Raw genomic sequence first — 20,320 nt, forward strand, 5'->3', positions numbered from 1 at the left:
CTAGGGATGTTACCACACAGAGTAAAAGAGGGAAATGATGGTGTGAAACAGCAGAGGCACTTTGTCAACCCGCTGAGTTAACTTTACTGTCATCAGCATCAAGCTAGCAAACAATGGCACATCCTCACGGTCGGACATAAAGTAATAACATTAACAAATAGCGGCGGGGCTTTTACTCACCACAACTGCAGAGGCTCCCAGCTTCATTTGAAACAGACTACATTATAGACGCTCCCTTATTTATTAATCCCTCTGTGTGTTTATATATTTACTTTTTATCCGCTCCGTTGTCTTTGTAAAGTTAACATATTGCACCATCATTTCAAACTCAACACTTGTTTCAAATTAAAAGCCCCTTATAACCTCGGCTGAGAGAATCCCTCCATTTTCTAAATAGGCTTTTATTCTGAAACATTTGTCAGAACTTCCTGTGGAAGATACAGTAACTTGACAGTTTACATATGGTGCTTCAAATGTAGCTCCTGCCATCTGCTGACGCTTTTAGGTGACTACAACAACATGTCGGCTGGCACATGAACACACACAGTGACTCAAATAATAGTGAAAGTAATAAAAACAGGACAAGAATAACCCGATGACATCACACACACCGTGAAAGACGACCGGGGATAATTGGTGAGTACCAGCATGTAGCGTGTACCAGGCATAATGCAAGTCCTGAGTCTGAAATATGTCTGTCAGCGAGTCCTACTCCACCTGTTTAGACTCCACCGTAGACAACAGCAGGATTTCTCCGACCACGTAGCGAGCCACAAGCTCCGTGGCTTCTTTCAGACTGATAGGTTTAACGTTATCTCCGTTATTAGAACCAAACGACAGCCGTTGCTGTTTCGGAGCTGAAGGACCAGCGTTCTAAAAGTAACGGAAGTAACTGATGTCTTGTTTGAAAATGTACTTAAGTATTTCATTACTCAAACAGCAAACTATCGTGTTAGGTTACTTGTTACTGCAAAAAGTAATCAAAGTACTCTAACGCGTTACTTTGTACCGCGTTATACCCAACTCTGGTTCAATCTGTTTTCTAGCATTATTTTGTCCAGTTAATTTCTTTATTTGCTGCCATATATTTTGGAGTTTCCCTTATTATTTACTGTTATTTAAATAAAGTAGTTTGCCTTGGCTTTCCTAAGTTCTCTTGTTACTTTGTTTCTTAATGATGTAAATTTGTGCCTATCAGTTGTCAGTTTGGACTTCAGTGATGTTTTTAGGGTCTGAACACACAACACTCCCACCTTTTCCATGTTAATTAGAAAAATGTCAAAACCGGACACATTTATAGGAGCGTGCAGCAAGTTTTCGTTCAGCCGTGATTCAGATAATGCTAAAAAATCAAAATTTGACTCTTGTAAGAGATGCTGTACTTGTTCACCTTTAGAGAGAGTACTTCTAATATTTATGTGTCCACCTAACAGTCCTTTGGGTTTGCTACGGGAGTCCCAGATTAACCTAGAGTTGTTTACAGTTTTAAAAACTTTCCATTTCCGATGTTTGATTATCGCTTTATTGATGCGGTGATTATTTGCTCACACTCCAGTTACCACATTCCGGTGATTAACGCTATCCTCCGAGTATCGAGTCGTTTCAGTCACCATCTGTCCAAGATCACCCCACGGACAACCCATCGCTTCAACCACCGCCTCCCTGCCGACACTGCTCCTCAAGCCGAAGCTGACAGCTGCACCAGCCGCCACCTCTTTGGGACCTCTTCCCGAGCACCCAGCCTCTACACCGGTAAGCGGTCTCCGGCAGCCCGCCCACTCCTTTCTCCTCTCCCGGTACCGGCCACCATCAGTATTGCCTCGTCCCCCACAGTCGTGAAACCAGCAGAAATATCCGCGTTCGTTGAAATGGCAGCAACCTCAATGGAAGTACCCCAATCCACCATGCTTACCTGAGGAGTCACAGCGCTGCTCCTGTAGATGTTTTCGGATACACATCCGCGTTGCAAGATGCCAAACTCGCCACTCGCTTCACACGTAGGAGGCGGACCGGGACATTGGTGAATATCCCCTGACATCAGAAGGCAGATGGCAATTATAAATGCCTCAAAACTTTGACATTTGGACGCGGTCTTGACATTTCCCTTTCCGTGACGTCGAGTAGATATGCCAGCTTGGATACTGGAAAGTGGACAGCAGCGTGAAACTGCCATATCCAAAATGTTTGAGGGTGATTTTATTCTGTTCAGTAGAAAAGGACTTATTAAAATAAGGTCCTTTGTCAACAAGTTTAGGCCCTGTATCTAAAAACTTTAAAAGAAGGCGGTAAGCTAAAAGTGTCAGGAGTACAACCTGAGCCTCCTGCTGCAGCCATCTTTCTCAAAAACCTTCTCCCCCAAGCAGAGACAGTTGGCTGAGACAGCCACCACCATCATACAAGGGAAGACAGTGGAGACTGTGGAGGAGTATAAGTACCTGGGCACAATATTTGACAGCACTTTGAGGTTTTCCTCCAACATTGAGGAGATCCTCAAGAAATGCCAGCAGAGACAGCACCTACTCAGGAAACTGAAATCATTCGGCGTCAGCAGAGACATTCTCACCACTTTTTATTACTCCTTCATGGAGAGTGTGATAACTTTCTCCTTCATCTCATGGTTTCACTCCATCACCCTGCAGAACAGGAACCGCTTACTGAACACGGTTAAAGTCTGCACCAAAATCATCGGACATCCTGTCCGAGGTCTCACCACCCTGTGTGAACAGCAGACTGTGAAATCAGCGCGCAAGATCCTTCAGGACCCCTCTGATGTCCTGATCCTGCTGGTTGAGTGGCTCCCCTCAGGACGCAGACTTCGCTGCCCAGGATGCAGGACTCAAAGGAGAAAGACAAGCTTTGTTCCCAGGGCTGTCCAGCTCCTGAACTCCCAACCCCACTGATTCAGTATCCGCACCATTGCCCCCTCCACCTCCACCATGCACTTTATATTGACTCACAGTATTTTTCATGGACTTTAGCACTTCCAGCACTTTAATGCATATCATGTAACATCCTTTTTATTGTCTATGTTGTCTTGTCAGTTGTCTGTATGTGTTGTTGTGCTACTCTGTGTGCCTTTAAATTGCCCCTCAGGGACAAATAAAGTGTTTTGAATTGAATTGAATTGAACTGAATTGAATTGAAACACTGAGTGATCTGAAGATGGCTCCTCCAGCTGATTATCAGAACAGATCAATACACTTGATCAGTTACTGACTGCTGAACAATCAGAGGCTAGACCACTGATGACATCAAAGGAGAGATAGCGAGGGTATTTATCTGTGTGAAGAGATGATGATGATGATGATGAAGGAGTGAGACATGAGCTCCAGCTGGTTCAACACACAACTAAACATCTAATTAAACAGGATATTTACTACCTCCCACACACAGTAACACACACACACACACACACACACACACACACACACACACACACACAGAGGTACTGGGAGTTGCTGTGTCTCCAGTTGGCACGAAGTAAACAGTCTCCAGCTCATCAGCTGTCGTTTCTTCTTCTCACTGAGCTCTTGGACGTCAGTGACACCACACAGGGCTGAGCTGTGATTGGCTAACACTTAACTGGCAGCTCCTGATTGGTGGCGGGCGTCTCAGAGTGTGTGTGTGTGGCGTCTTCTCTGTGGTTAAAGAGATGCTCAGGTCATTATTGTCATGTGATTTGACATCCTGGTATTTACAGTCTGTTCATCACTGGACAGAAACTTCCTGTAAATATAGCTGATTTTATTTTTCCAGGGGCACCTGAACACACCATGAGTCTGTGGAGGGAAACAGGTTTGACTGGTTCCGCCTCAACGGGATGAATGTTTGGCTGAGTCCAGAATCGAGATGCACTAACAGCATTTAATAAACAATAGACAGACAGACAGACAGACAGACAGACAGGTACTTACTGGTGGTATTGTAGTGGATGCCGTTGAACTGTTCAGGACAGGGTCTGGAGATCAGCTCTCCAGCTGCACTGCGAGGCCAACAGGTTCCTATACCGTCCACAGACAGGTCACAGTAAACACCTGCAGACAGACAGACAGACAGTAGATGTTTCACTACAGAAACATGTCTCCTATATATGTGACTGAATCATTTTGATCAGTCGGCCTCAGAATCTAAAATCAGCCATTTGAATGTGATGAAATAAAAACATGAGTCACGGAGGCGTCGCTGGACTGAATCTGTGACACAGAGGAAACATGGTGATGAACAACAGAAGAACGTTCAGTGTGACTCGGAGAACGACATGTGACCAGGTCGGGAAAGATGACTGGTGTCCTCAGAGAATAATAAGTTTAAGTTTTTTTAAGTTTATTTCCTTTATTAATCCCCCTGAGGGGAAATTCAATGTTTTCACTCTTGCTTGTCAGTTACACACAGGTCTGAAAGACACACACATGCACAAAGTGGAGAGATGTCAGAGTGAGGGGGCTGCCCTTTGGTCAGGCGCCCCAAGTGGTTGGGGGGTTCAGTGCCTTGCTCAAGGGCACCTCAGCAGTGCCCAGGAGGTGAACTGGCACCTCTCCAGCCACCAGTACGGGCGGGGACTCGAACAGGCGACCCTCCGGTTCCCAACCCAAGTCCCTATGGACTGAGCTACTGCCGCCCCCAATAATAGAGTACAGGTCAGTGTGCTGCAGCGAGCGTGTCGCTGAGCAACATGCAGAGCATGAAGAAACAAGACAGCGGCAGCACTGACACTGAACAGGTGCTGGAGATCAGAGCAGGAAATAAAACCTACGGTCGTGTGTCGTACTCCCCTCACCCACACTCATGTGTTCACAACTCTTACTGATCGTCCCACAGTGTCTAAACCCAAACTGAAAACAAAATGAAGCGCTTCACACTGCTTTGTTTAGAAAGAGCCAGGAACCAAAGTTTCGTGTTCTTCTACAGGAACATGACACTTTGTCATCAGGTCTAATTTGGACCCAAGTTTCAGTTCCCAACCCAACTAATGTTGGACAGTCAGGGGAGTTCAAGGTGTTTAGGGCTACTCCTGTCTAATCAGGTCAGTCCTGGGGGAGACATGCTGCCCCATTGGACCTGAAGTCCATCTGCCTCACAGCCTGTGATCCTGAACTGATGACAAACCCTTCCTGTGGTTAGAGAGCTAACGTCTGCCATCAGTCGACCCTGCTGATTGTTCTCCTACTTTGACCAAGTCATGACCCCCCGCTCTGCCTCTGATTAAAAAACTATCTGAGAATGGACCCTCAGATCATTTTTGATCACAACAGCTGGACGGACACTGACCCTGGTTTTACTCGTACTTGTACAAACAACATGATCTGTATCAGATACTGGTTTCATCCCAGTATTCAGCTCCACCCTGATCGACCTGTCAGGTGATCATTTTGTGACCCTGTCTGAACCTGATGGTCACCTTCATAAATAATCATCATGCTGCTGTGGATCAATGAGCCGACATATGTAGATCCGTCCAGATGTGATGGAGTCAGCAAGTGTTTTCTGTAAATAACCGACCGGTTTACAGCCAACAGTTTGAGTGACAGTGCTGCAGCAGTCTCTTACTCAGTCTAACGTCCTTCAGCAGGAAGTGTCTCCAGCATCGTTTGATTTACACTGAATATTCATGTTGATGATGTGTCTCAGAGCTCAGTGTGAAAACTTCACTTATTAACACAGTTCATTTTCCTGATGTGACAACGTTCTTTACCCCCAGAAGGGAACAAGCCATCAGCACTAACGATGATGCTGATGATGATGATGTCGCTCTGGTCTGTAGTCTGGAGTCAGAGCTCGTCTGTCCTCTGCAGGACATGACGAAGAGCAAATTAAACATCAGTGTTTGTAGATTATTGGAATCTCTTGTTAATAATCAGCTAAAATCATCTATCTCAACATACTGCATTCTCAGCATGCATCAGTCAGGATTTACCGAAAGACACAGCACTATTACTGCTGCCACTTTTGTTTTAGATGACATCACTACAGCCTTAGATGGGAAAAAACATTGGATTTGATGATTAAGCAATATCACACAAGAGGGAGTGATGTTGTACTGTGATATTGTCATGGCTGTGATTCGGTCGTAGCCGAAGACAATCACAGCTGTGACGATATACGAGTATAACATCACGAGCTCGAGTGTGATATTGCTTTTATACAACAGTTCAACAGTTAATTAAGCAAGGCTGATTAAGAAATGTTGAAAAATGAGGACAAAATAGATAATTTAAGCATTTTATTTGTCTTCCGCCAACAAAAATAGTTCCCTCAGGACTCCGCTGTCACCGTTGCTATGTAACCAGACATGGTGCGCCAGGCACTTACTCTTTATACACATTTATCTGCACGTTTCCATTAATTGTGCAGCCGGTGAAATAAGTCTGTGGTGACGGCATGGTGGACTGTGGCTTCACAGGCACAGCCGACTCTGCCTTCTGATCTGACAGTATGTTGCTTTTCTCCAAGTCATTGAGCTCCGCTGATGAAACACTGACAAACCTGGATGTGTGCTCAGATGGATTCAGCTTCTCCTCTCCCTCATCTTCCTCTGATGACCATTCATAGTTCAATTCAAAACTTATTTTAGGAAATAAATCCATATTTTTGGCTGTTTGACAGTGGATGAATTAATTAGCCTACAACGCAACTGCTGACCTAACTGACACTAACCGTCAGTTTTGATTTGATTGTTGATTGCAATCAGCTGTGAGGCGGAGTGATACATACACAGTGAAATAACCGTGATGTTGTACTCCAATATCGTAACGGTTTTACTGTCTCTCGACCAATCAGATTGCAGGGCCGGAACTAACTGTTGTATAATATGGCTTTTAAATAGTTTCAGAGTTACCTTAGTGACAGGCAGCAGTGTGTTTGTATTGGTGACATTAAATCTGAATTTGTGCAAATACCAGAGGGTGTCCCGCAAGGCTCAATCCTGGGGCCTGTCCTGTTTACACTTCATATCAATGATATTAGCTCAGCTGTCAATGGGTGTAATATTCAGTTTTATGCAGATGACACCATTTTGTACTGTATTTCGAAAGACGCACACTCTGCCTTAAACTCCCTCCAACACTGTTTTTCTGATGTCCAAGTTGCACTCAATAATCATAAACTGGTTCTCAGTGCAGACAAAACAAAATTCATGTTGTTCACCAGATCTAAAAATATTAACCTTGACAGCCTTGTCATCTCTACCAGCGAAGGTACAAGTACTGAAAGGGTGATAGAATAGAAGTACCTTGGTTTTTGGATTGATGAAAATTAACCTTTACGTATCATGTCTCCAAGCTGGTGTCTTCTTTGAGAATGAAAATTGGTTTCTTTTACAGAAATAGACCTTCCTTTCTGCTGCATTGCTGAGGCAACTTTTTTTAAATCAGTTTTAGACTATGGAGATATTTTATACATGCACGCCTCTGCTGCCACTCTGAAGCCCCTGGACTAGAGATAGTTCACCCATCATTGTGACTTAGGTGGCCCGCTCTCAGTGTAAGGCAGGAAAGACTGTGTTTTATTTATCTATAAAGCTCTTACTGGTCTTTCACCTTCTTGCATTAGCTTTTACATTAACGTGGGCTCTTATCAAACTCGGTCCAGTGGTTGGATTATGCTACCAAACTTGTAAAATCCAGTTTTTGGGATGATGGCAAAAATGGCATGTCCTGAGTACTTTCTGTCAGGCGAACAACAACTACAGCCGGCACGATCTCCTTAAGATAGGGGTTTGTTATGAGCGGAGTATTACAGCCAGGTTTCTCCTCTTACACAAGATACTGGCGGACATAGCATGGTGCCCCGGCTCCCCATGGATTACCATCTCCGCAGGGAGGAGGCGAAGGCGGCGCAGAGAGAGGAGGCAAAAGCGGGACTGCAGGGCTGGCGCACTAGCCAGGCTACGGAGGCAGCCACTCAAACCTCCGTTTCCCAGCCTGTTTCTCATGAACGCCAGATCCCTCGCCAATAAGATGGATAAGTTGAGGCTACAGGTAGCAGCCAATAACACCGTGAAGGATAGCTGCATTCTGCTGATCACGGAGACCTGGCTTCATCCACTTATCCCAGACTCTGCGACTGATCTAACAGGCTACACCGCACAGCAATGTGACAGGACAGAGGGCTCCGGTAAGAGCAGAGGAGGGGGGCTGTGTGTGTATGTGAATAACAGCTGGTGTACTAATACAGTGACTGTAGACAGCCAAAGCTCCCCGGACTTGGAGTATGTGAGTGAAATGCAGGCCTATTTACCTCCCTAGAGAGTTTACTGTTGTCATGGTAACAGTTGTTTACATCCCACCGGAAGCTAATGCTAAAGCGGCTTGCAGTCATTTGTATAGCAGCATTAGCAGCCAGCAGAGCACACATCCTGACGCTGTACACATTATAGCAGGGGACTTCAATCATGCGGACTTGAAAGCAGTGCTCCCTAAATTCCACCAACATGTTGAGTGTGCTACTAGAGGAAACAACACACTGGACAAGGTCTACTCCAACATCAAGCTGGGCTACAGGGCTAAGCCACTACCTCACCTGGGCCAGTCTGACCATATGTCTCTGCTGTTAATTCCTGCACATGCCCCCCTCAGGAAAACTGCACCCACCATCACAAAAACTGTAACGACTTGGCCTGATGGAGCCTCTCATCAGCTGCAGGACTGCTTCGACAGGACCAACTAGGATGTGTTTGTACATCAAGACCTGGAGGTGTTCACGGACAGTGTACTGTGTTACATTAAAGGAGGATTGAGAAACATCTGGAAAGTAACAACAGCAGGCAGGTGTGGCAGGGAGTCCAACATCTTACCAACTACAGGTCCACCTTGGGAGCTGCTGAGGGTGATGCCTCGTTGGCACAGGAGCTGAACATTGTCTTTGCAAGCTTTGAGGTAGAACCACCCGAGGCAACAACACCACACCCTACGGTCCACAGCAGCTTCACCCTCACAGAGCATGAGGTGAGGCGCACACTGTGGGCCGTGGACCCGAGAAAGGTTGCTGGACCCGATGACGTCTGTGGACGTGTACTAAAGGACTGTGCGGGTCAGCTGGCTGGAGTCTTCATGAGGATTTGCAACCAGTCCCTGGCCCAGTCCACTGTCCCACCCTGCCTGAAGTCCTCCACCATTGTCCCCCTGCCCATGAAACCTCTCATCTCCAGCCTCAACGACTACCGGCCAGTCGCTCTCACCCCGGTGGTGATGAAATGCTTTGAAAAGCTGATCCGGGGTCACATCACATCACTCCTGCCAAAAAAGTTTGGACTCACACCAGTTTGCATACAGGACTAATAAATACACAGAGGACGCCGTAGCTACAGCCCTCCATGCTGCACTGTACCACCTGTAGCAGCAGGGGAGCTACATACGGATGCTCTTTGTGGACTATAGCTCTGCATTCAATACCATCCTTCCTCACAAACTGGTGAACAAACTGGAGGATCTGGGCATTCCACACCCCACCTGCATGTGGATCAACAGCTTCCTTACTGGTCGCAACCAGAGGGTGAGAGTGGGCCACCACACATCTACAGCCCTCAGCCTCAGCACCGGCTCCCCACAGGGCTGCGTGTTGAGCCCCTTGCTGTACACTCTCTACATGCATGACTGCACCCCTGCTCACCACAACAACGTCCTAGTGAAGTTTGCGGACAACACTACGGTGGTGGGGCCCATCTCTGGGGGGGATGAGTCTGCCTACAGAGACCAGGTTGAACATCTAGCAGCGTGGTGCAGAGAGAGCAACCTGCTCCTCAACACATCAAAGACCAAGGAGCTGGTGATCGAGTACAGGAGGAAAAAAACTGACATCCCACCACTCATCATCAGCGGGGACTGTGTGGAGAGGGTGTCGGACTTCCGCTTCCTGGGTGTCCACATCGAGGACGGTCTGACCTGGAGTGTGAACAGCTCGGAGGTGCTGAAAAAGGCCCAGCAGAGACTACACTTCCTGAGGGTGCTCAGGAAGAATAACATCACACAGAGACTGCTGGTGTCCTTCTACTGGTGTTCCATAGAGAGCATACTAACATACTGTGTATGCGTGTGGTTCACCAGCTGCACAGCAGCCCTGAGGAAAGCGCTCCAGAGGGTCATTAACACGGCCCAGAAAATCGTCGGTTGCCCCCTCCCCTCACTGGACGACCTTCACAGTGCTCGCTGTGTCAAAAGAGTGCAGGACATTGTAAAGGACACTTCTCACCCTGGACATGTTCAAACTGCTGCCATCAGGCAGACAATACAGGACAATCAAATCAAGAACACACAGACTCAAAAACAGTTTCTATCCAACAGCAATAACCACCCTCAATGCCAAAGAAAACAATCTAACACAACACATACAGTGACGGGATCGTGCAATGACACAATGAATGGTGGTGTGTGTTTGTGTTTGTTTTTGTATTTATTACTGTAGTGTTAGCTTCTTTTAATGGTGATGTACTGGCTGTTTGACACTTGTTAATTTCGTTGTACGTCACATGTTACAACGACAATAAAGGACTATTCTATTCTATTCTATTCTATTCTATTTATATTGTGCACCTGCAATGTGGAACAACACGCAGAACCATTTAAAGTTTTCCTCATTTTTACCCTTCGGGCAATTCAAATCTTAATCTTAATCTTGTTGATACAGTTCAATCCCTTAACGAGTTAAAGAGAGTTAAAGAGAGTTAAAGATGAGAGTCAACAGCAGGGTCAGAAACCTTTTGGATATTAATATAATGTCAATCCTTCACTCCCAGGAATAAATCATAGAAACTTTGCCGTCACCTCCTGATGTTGGTCTGATGTTGGTTTTGTCCCTCAGTCAAACACAGAATCTCACTGCGACTGACAAACAACGTATTTTATTATTATTATTATTATTATTATTATTTTCATCATTGAGTCTGATGCTAAATATTGAGGCGTCTTTCAAATCTGCTGCGCTCTGATGTTTTCTGGTATCTCTCCGATGTCATCAAACACCTCTGGCTGATGTCTTCTATTCTTGATTTTATCATTTGGTAAAATATCAAACTAAAGCTCCTGGTCGACAGTCAGCTGTACAAACCTGAGATGTTACTGATGGTGAACGTCTGGTTCAGAAACGCCAACGCTCTCGCTGAAAAACAAACATCAAACAAACATTGGCTCAACGTTTGTCAACGACTTAAAAATCAAACATTTACGCCCAAAGACAGGAAGTCAGACAGGAAGTTACCTGTCAGGTTGGTCGACAGCAGGATCAGTGTTTCGCAGGTTAACTCCGCTGGAGCAACGTGTCCGCTCAGCAGCACACACGCACATATTACCTGAAAAACACAGATTATTACAGCTTTATTCTCTGTGACATCATCATAACCAGGACGCCGCCCACCTTCACCCTTCCACTGGCTCGCAGTTTGTCTGGGCGTTAGGTAACCAGCGCACGTCATGATGTTTCCATGACATCAGCAGTAAATGTTGTGTGAGCGCAGACTGATGGGAGTGAACGAGTCACTGGAGTACAAACATGCACTAATGTGCACGTGTGGCCAAACCATCTCACCACAACATCACACACAGAGGAAGAGTGACATCACTGTGAAACACTGCAAGGGCCAGACAGACAGACAGACAGACAGACAGACAGACAGGTAGAGACAGACAGACAGACAGACAGATAGTGTATCCTAACAGGAAACATAGTGAAACTTTCAAACTAAAAATAAAACGTTGAAACTCGACTGTCTGTCAGACAGTTGGTCTGACAGACAGTCGGTGTGTCACTCAACATGGTCACATGACTACAGCCGCCGTGCTGTCCGGCCTGTTGATCTGACCGCAGGTAGATTAATATGAGAGGCTCAGACAGGAAGTCATCGTATAACAACACTGATTCATTAACTCAACAATCAGAGTCGACGATTGATCAGCTGATGATGTTTGTGTTGATTTACAATTCACTTCATTCAACACACACACACACACACACACACACACACACACACACACACGTATGTGTTACTGTGTGTGTGTGTGTGTGTGTGTGTCTGTGTGGTCCTCAGAGACTTCCTGTTGGCCGCTGTCGTGTTGCAGCAGCAGAGTCTATATTTAGCTCCTCCCTGTCGGCGGCGCTTTCTGGGTTTAAATGTGTGTCTTTGTTGTTTCCACAGGAAGTGGTCATTCTCCCACAGGAACTCTGCTCCTATTGGATGATTCAGCGCTTATATATGTTTAGAACCAGCTCTGACAAATCCTCCGATTGTCAGAGTGTCTGAGTTCTGACTGATGATCAATAAGCAATACTAATATCAATAATCAATACTCTGATATCAATAGTAAACACAATTACCTGACACCAATAATAAACAGACAAACATCAGAAGGAGCTGCAGGGCGTCAGCTGTTCAACGTGAGTCACATGATCGACCATATGGACGATGTGGGCACGCAGCCCGGGGTGCTGGGGGGCAGAGTCTGAGCTGAGCTGTGATTTATTACTGGAGACACTGTCTGTCCTAAGACAGAGACACATCCACCTGCAGGGATGGACGGACAGACAACCTGAACATGTGTCTCCGTCCGCAGCTTCACCAGCGCAGAGGTGTAAAAAAAAAAAAAAAAAAAACAAGGATGTGATGACATGAACCAGAGGATCATGGGTAATGGTGTCTGTTTGAAGAAAAAGAAACTGAAGATAAACTGAGGAGTCCACAACAAACCAGATCCTTTGATCACACTGAAAGACCCGAAGACCTAAACACCTGAAAGACCCGAAGACCTGAAGATCTGAAGACCCGAAGACCTGAAGACCTGAAAGACCCGAAGACCTGAAGATCTGAAAGACCTGAAGACCTGAAAGACCTGAAGACCTAAAGACCTGAAAGACCCAAAGACCTGAAAGACCTGAAAACCTAAAAACCTGAAAGACCTGAAGACCTGAAGATCTGAAGACCCGAAGACCTGAAGACCTGAAAGACCTGAGGACCTGAAGATCTGAAGACCTGAAGACCTGAAAGACCTGAAGACCCGAAAGACCTGAAGACCTGAAAGACCTGAGGACCTGAAGACCCGAAACACCTGAAAGACCTGAAGACCCAAAAGACCTGAAGACCTGAAAGACCTGAAGACCCGAAAGACCTGAAGTCCCGAAGACCTGAAGATCTGAAGACCTGAAGACCCAAAGACCTGAAAGACCCAAAATGACCCGAAAGACCTGAAAGACCACAGAGACTTGTGATGTCGACCAGAGTCCTGCACTGGGTCGGGTACCCGCAAAAACAGCTGATTTGCGGGTGTTTTTTAAAAAAACATTTTTTCCCGGGTTCGGATCTGGGTGGAAAAAATAACATGCGGGTCGGATCGCGGGTTTTACATAAACACATCAGTCATTAGTTCGGTAAACTACACATAACTATCTTGGTCATTATTTACTCTCTGAGGATCGCCTCCGCTATTTCGCAACGGTCATTGGTTCAGCTGTTTACACGCGTTTCACCATCTAATAACACAATTTGTGATTGGACAACAGAATCAACATGGCTGCCACCGTTTAAAGTGCAACACACACTGCCGCCATACGCCGCGCGTCAAAACTCCCGCCTCCATTATATTCTATGAACCAACCCACACTGGCGCCGGCTGACACACCGCGCCGCTCTGCTTCAGCCAACTGCTCTATTTCCAGCACGGCTGGCACTCATGGCGGCGCTTCAAGAAAAGCCTTTTAATATGTCTCGGCCGCCGTAGTATCAACTCCGGTTGTTTCAAAATTTTAATAAGACGACTTTGATAAAAAACTCACCCGTGAAATCCAAGTTGTTGTTGCCTCAAAGTTTTTCCTCTTCTTCTTCCGTTACTAGCAGTTGGCAACCGTTGGCGACTAGTGTAGGTACAGCCACCTAGAGGGCTGGGGTGGGAAATACACGTCAACAGTGCCGCTGCGCACTGCTGCCAGTGTGTGTTGGGGTGCGGCACTTGACTTGATGTTTCTGAAGTGTTTCCCTGATGGATTACTTCTCTCCTTGATGGATTCTAAAAACACGTGACGGCTCGTAACTGCTGAACGTCGCTCTGGACAGAAAGTAAGTCTGTTATTACACATGTAAAGTTCCTTTACATAAATTAAAAGTTTAAAAGCATTAAATGTAACAAAGGAGTGCTTTTACACTCGTATGGAAGAAGAACACAGAGGGTTGATGATGGAGCTGCAGTCAGGTTTTTATTGTGAGAGCTGCTTCATTCAGGTCATTGTTTACTCACTGGCACCTTAACTGTGGCGATATGCTGTTCAATATTCAGCCAATATGACCCAAAATGATTACTTTAAATCCGGGTTACGGGTCGGGCTGCGGGTCGTGGTTCAACGGGTCGGACCGGGTTGCGGTACTAATTGGCCTGATGCGTGGGTTTGCGGTTCGGGTACAGGTGCGGGTTTGTACGTCGCCAGGTTGGGTCAGGGCGAATCTTGAAAACTGGACCTGTGCAGGACTCTGATCTGAGGGGACCTGACCTGGTGCAGGGTCACATATCTGACCCGAGACAGGACTCTGGTAGAGACAGTAAAATCAGACGACGCCATCCTCGCTGAAGATGGCGTTGTCACTGAAGATGCCGTTGTCACTGAACACACCATCCTCACTGAAGACGCCATCCTCACTGAAGACGCCGTTGTCACTGAACACACCATCCTCACTGAAGACGCCATCCTCACTGAAGACGCCGTCCTCACTGAAGACGCCGTTGTCACTGAAGATGCCATCCTCACTGAAGACGCCGTCCTCACTGAACACACCATCCTCACTGAAGACGCCGTCCTCACTGAAGACACCGTCCTCAGCAGGTCCCACTGTCTCATCGTGCAGCGGAGATGTCTCCACCCTTCGGCTCCAAACAGACACAAACTAAAACTTTACTTATAAAAACCTCTGACTCAGTGACCCGAGGCTCTGCTGGCAAGTGATGTCACAGATAAACTATGATATCATAACAAGGGCTGTAAATTTAAATTTGAAATTTACTGACATCACAAACTCTGCCACAATATGATTTAGACTCGATGTGTTTAAGGGACCTGTTGTTTCAACTGTTTTTACTCGTCGCTCATTATCAGTGTTATGTTTACATTATATAAATTAGCCTAGCAGCTAGCAGAGTTGTCTTCTACGCATGACGGAACTAATAACATGCATTATTAGATTTTTCTTTCTCAGGTGAACATTTTTTCCAGTCGAACATTTTTGAAACAGCTGCTGATGTTTCTGTAGTGAGACGTTAGCAGAGTGAGACGTCCCAACAGGCAGCTAACATTACACTGCGTTTTATCGTTTACATACGACATGGGTTTGGTCTGTTGACCCATATTTTCTCCATTACTGAACATATTTCCTGAGTAAATAACGTTATCTTCATCGCCTCTTGGCTAATAAAATGAAGGTGACCTCTCTCCTCGTCTGCTCGAGGTGCATTTAAGTGACTGGAGGATCCTCTGTGATGGTGGAGGATTCACAGGAGGACGTAGGACACGTGACAATAACCTCTCTTTTGAAAAGCACATCAGTCACATCACTAGTACTGCCTTCTTCCACCTAAAGAACATAGCTCGCCTATGCCCATCGGCCTCTCCCACTGCTGCTGAAACTCTCATCCATACCTTCATTACATCCAGATTTGAATAATGTAACTGTAAATTCCCGATCCAGGATCACATCACCCCTGTCCTTCAGAACTTCCACTGGCTCCCTGTCCCACAACGCATCCAATACAAAGTCCTTACAAAGTCCTCCTTAACCACACCCCCTCCTACCTCACTAACCTGCTCCACCGCCAGACTCCTTCCCCCAGCCTCCACTCCTCTGATGCCAGCCTCCTCACTCCACCACTCAGGACAAAGCACCGACCTGGGGTGACAGAGCCTTCTCCACAGTTGGAGGGACACTTGTGTCCAACATCCTGGAGGACAGGAGGGACAGTTGTGCCCAACATCCTAGAAGACAGGAGGGACAACTGTGTCCAACATCCTGGACCTTCACTACGACAAATCAGATCAACATTAATTAAATGCTGTCACAGTAAAAACTGATAGATCAGATTCATTCTTAGAGAGCTCATAGTGCCATATTATCCCACCAGAACACTGCGCTCTGAGAACGCAGGGTTACTCGTGGTCCCTAAAGTCTCCAAAAGTAGATCAGGAGCCAGAGCCTTCAGCTATCAGGCTCCTCTCCTGTGGAGTCATCTTCCTGTTACGGTCCGGGAGGCAGACACCGTCTCCACATTTAAGACTAGACTTAAGACTTTCCTCTTTGATAAAGCTTATAGTTAGGGCTGGCTCAGGCTTGTCCTGTACCAGCCCCTAGTTAGGCTGACTTAGGCCTAGTCTGCCGGAGGACCCCCCTATAATACACCGGGCACCTTCTCTCCTTCTCTCTCTCTCTCTCTCAATTCAATAAGCTTTATTGGCATGACTGTAGATTAACAATATTGCCAAAGACATTAAAAATTTACAAATAAAGTACAATAATAAAAGTAAGTCAGAAAACTATAAAAAAAGATTAAATATATGTTATATAATACAAAATACACCAATCTACAATACAATACACCAATATATAATATAGGGAAAAAAATGAATAAAGAAAAATGTAGATGGTGAGTTACAAGGACTGTAAATATAGACAGGTGTGTCAGGTGTTGTGATGGTTGTCCCTCAGGCTGTGGCATAACCTGACATATGTTGCTGCTGCTAAGCTGCTGACTCTGTTCTCTCCAAGGATGTGTTGCATTTTAGTTTGATCAGGCAGAGAATCAAAGTCAGTGACTTTATGTTTTATTTTTGAGAGGAAGTCGGCTCTGATGTGTTCATACTTGCTGCAGTGCAACAGGAAGTGTGTCTCTGTCTCCACTTGTCTGTGTGGACAGAGCTCACACAACCTGTCCTCTCTCTCTCTCTGCCAGGTATTAATACATACTTTCAACATATTGTACCACAGTAGCCAGAACTATAACTATAATATTATTACTTTCAATAATGTTGTTGTAAGCTACTGTCATTACCTGCATCTCTCTCTCTCTCTCTCTCTCTCTCTCTCTCTCTCTGTCTCTGTCTCTCTCTCTGTCTCTGTCTCTCTCTCTCTCTCTCTCTGTCTCTCTCTGTCTCTGTCTCTGTCTCTCTCTCTCTCTCTGTCTCATTGTGTCATGTGGATTACTGTTAATTTATTATGCTGATCTGTTCTGTACGACATCTATTGCACGTCTGTCCGTCCTGGAAGAGGGATCCCTCCTCAGTTGCTCTTCCTGAGGTTTCTACCGTTTTTTCCCCGTTAAAGGGGTTTTTTTGGGGAGTTTTTCCTGATCAGCTGTGAGGGTCATAAGGACAGAGGGATGTCGTATGCTGTAAAGCCCTGTGAGGCAAATTGTGATTTGTGATATTGGGCTTTATAAATAAAATTGATTGATTGAAATTGATTCATTTACATTCATTCATCACTCACTCATTCATTAGGTTCCTTTTAATCTTCTGACAGTCCTAAAGTTTAAATCAGACACATTAAAGTTCTTGTTCCCAGAAACTGTCTGCAGACACAGTTTCTCTGGATGACCTCTGAGACGGTAAAGAACCCTTGCTGTAATACTTGATCACATAAAACAAACTTAACAGACTGAGTCATGTTACAGAGATGATCATCAACATCTGTTCTCTCTGGACTGGATCAGAACAGGTCTTTAAGAACTTTGATCCAGAACACTGTAGTACAGGTTCTAACTGAGGTACAGGTTTCAGTTACAGGTTCTAACTGAGGTACAGGTTAGAACAGCAACAAAATACCTGCTCACTCACTCACTCGCGCGCTCGCTCGCGCGCGCGCGCGCGCGCGCACACACACACACACACACACACACACACACACACTGACCTGACTCAGTAGGTTTTCCATCTTTATGTTTCATTGAATCTTCACGGACAAGCGTGCCGTGCACGCGGCTGTCCTCTCGTTCACAGCCTCGTCCCACGCGCTCCAGTCTGGTTTAACTCCCGCGTCATGTCGGTCCGACCCGGGACAGGGAGACCGAGCCGAGCCGAGCCGAGCCGGACCACGACGCAGCCTGGGATACAGAGACACAGGTCCGAGTCTATCCAGATCTGTCCTCAGTCCAACGGGACACAGTCACTGCGAGTCCTCACCGGGAACACTGACGGACCGAAGCAGCGCGTGCTGCCGGGAGGAGGAGGAGGCTGCTGCAGAGCGAGAGCCAATCAAAGAGGAGCAGGAGGTGTGTGTGTGTGTGTGTGCGCGCGCGCGCATTGTCATCATCAATTAATCTGCTGATCGATTAAAATCTCCTGTACTTAACAATCAATATCACGACGTCATCAGGTTATCAGCTCATTAACAACACACAAACACACACACCTAAAAATATATTTTCATAAGTAAATAGATTTTATATTTTCAACATTTTATTTTAAAAAGCTTTTTAACAAAAACTGATCATCCTGAAAATGATTTTAAATTGTTTTAAATCCTGATGACCTTTAATAAACATTTAATAAACTTTAATAAACATCAATAAACTTTAATAAACTTAAATAAACGTTAATTAACATCAATAAACTGTAATAAACATTTAATAAACATTTAATAAACTTTAATAAGCATCAATAAATTGTAATAAACTTAAATAAACGTTAATAAACATCAATAAACTTTAATAAACTGTAATAAACTTTAATAAACTTAAATAAGCGTTAATAAACATCAATAAACTTTAATAAATGTTAATAAACATCAATAAACTTTAATAAATGTTAATAAACATTTAATAAACTTTAATAAACATCAATAGACTGTAATAAACGTTAATAAACTTAAATAAACGTTAATTAACATCAATAAACTGTAATAAATGTTAATAAAATTTAAAAAACTTTAATAAACATCAATAAATTGTAATAAACTTAAATAAACGTTAATAAACATCAATAAACTATAAAACTTTAATAAACTTAAATAAACGTCAATAAACATCAATAAACTTTAATAAATGTTAATAAAATTTAATAAACTTTAATAAACTGTAATAAACTTTAATAAACTGTAATAAATGTTAATTCATTCATTCATTCATTCATCTTCTAACCGCTTCATCCTCTTGAGGGTCGCGGGGGGGCTGGAGCCTATCCCAGCTGACACTGGGTGAGAGGCAGGGTTCACCCTGGACAGGTCACCAGACTATCACAGGGCTGACACATAGAGACAGACAACCATTCACACTCACATTCACACCTACGGACAATTTAGAGTCACCAATTAACCTGCATGTCTTTGGACTGTGGGAGGAAGCTGGAGCACCTGGAGGAAACCCACGCTGACATGCAAACTCCACACAGAAGGGCTCGCACGCCCAGGATCGAACCGGCAACCCTCTTGCTGTGAGGCGAGAGTAACCACACCACCGTGCCGCCCAATAAATGTTAATAAACATCAATAAACTTTAATAAATGTTAATAAAATTTAATAAACTTTAATAAACATCAATAAACTTTAATAAATGTTAATAAAATTTAATAAACTTTAAGAAACATCAATAAACTGTAATAAACTTTAATAAACTTAAATAAGCGTTAATAAACATCAATAAACTTTAATAAATGTTAATAAAATTTAATAAACTGTAATAAACTTTAATAAACATCAATAAACTGTAAAACTTTAATAAACTTAAATAAACGTCAATAAACATCAATAAACTGTAATAAACTTAAATAAACGTTAATAAACATCAATAAACTGAAATAATCTTTAATAAACTAATCAACTTTAATAAACTTACATAAACGTTAATAAACATCAATAAACTTTCATAAATGTTAATAAAATTTAATAAACTTTAATAAACGTTAATAAACATAAATAAACTGAAATAATCTTTAATAAACTAATCAACTTTAATAAACTTACATAAACGTTAATAAACATCAATAAACTGAAATAATCTTTAATAAACTAATCAACTTTAATAAACTTACATAAACGTTAATAAACATCAATAAACTTTCATAAATGTTAATAAAATTTAATAAACTTTAATAAACGTTAATAAACATAAATAAACTGAAATAATCTTTAATAAACTAATCAACTTTAATAAACTTACATAAACGTTAATAAACATCAATAAACTTTAATAAATGTTAATAAAATTTAATAAACTTTAATAAAAATCAATCAACTTTAATAAACATTAATAAACATCAATAAACTTTACACTCCTGTGACATGTTGTAATAAACTGTGATATATGTTATATAAACTTTGGGATCTTTGGGTCCTGTCTAGTTCCAGGTGTGTTCCGCTGCAGTATAATTC

At 43.9% G+C, this 20,320-nt stretch overlaps 1 protein-coding gene across 42 annotated transcripts in view; it reads right to left on the reverse strand.

Moving 5' to 3' along the window:
- The window catches only part of crhr1 (corticotropin releasing hormone receptor 1), a 44,241-nt gene extending 26,089 nt beyond the window's left edge, over positions 1-18,152 (reverse strand). For all 42 annotated transcript variants that reach the window (XM_049560936.1, XM_049560930.1, XM_049560925.1 and 39 more), the window contains exons 1-4: positions 17,867-18,152; positions 11,191-11,281; positions 11,041-11,091; positions 3,915-4,034 (exon numbers count right to left, since the gene is read on the reverse strand). In XM_049560936.1, the coding sequence (XP_049416893.1) occupies positions 3,915-4,034; positions 11,041-11,091; positions 11,191-11,281; positions 17,867-17,887 (283 nt within the window). In that variant the 5' untranslated portion in view covers positions 17,888-18,152. The remainder of the gene's footprint in view (positions 1-3,914; positions 4,035-11,040; positions 11,092-11,190; positions 11,282-17,866) is intronic.
- Positions 18,153-20,320: the final 2,168 nt, after the last annotated feature.

This window comes from Epinephelus fuscoguttatus, linkage group LG19 (genome assembly GCF_011397635.1).
Source record: "Epinephelus fuscoguttatus linkage group LG19, E.fuscoguttatus.final_Chr_v1".
In the NCBI taxonomy this organism is placed as follows: Eukaryota; Metazoa; Chordata; class Actinopteri; order Perciformes; family Serranidae; genus Epinephelus; species Epinephelus fuscoguttatus.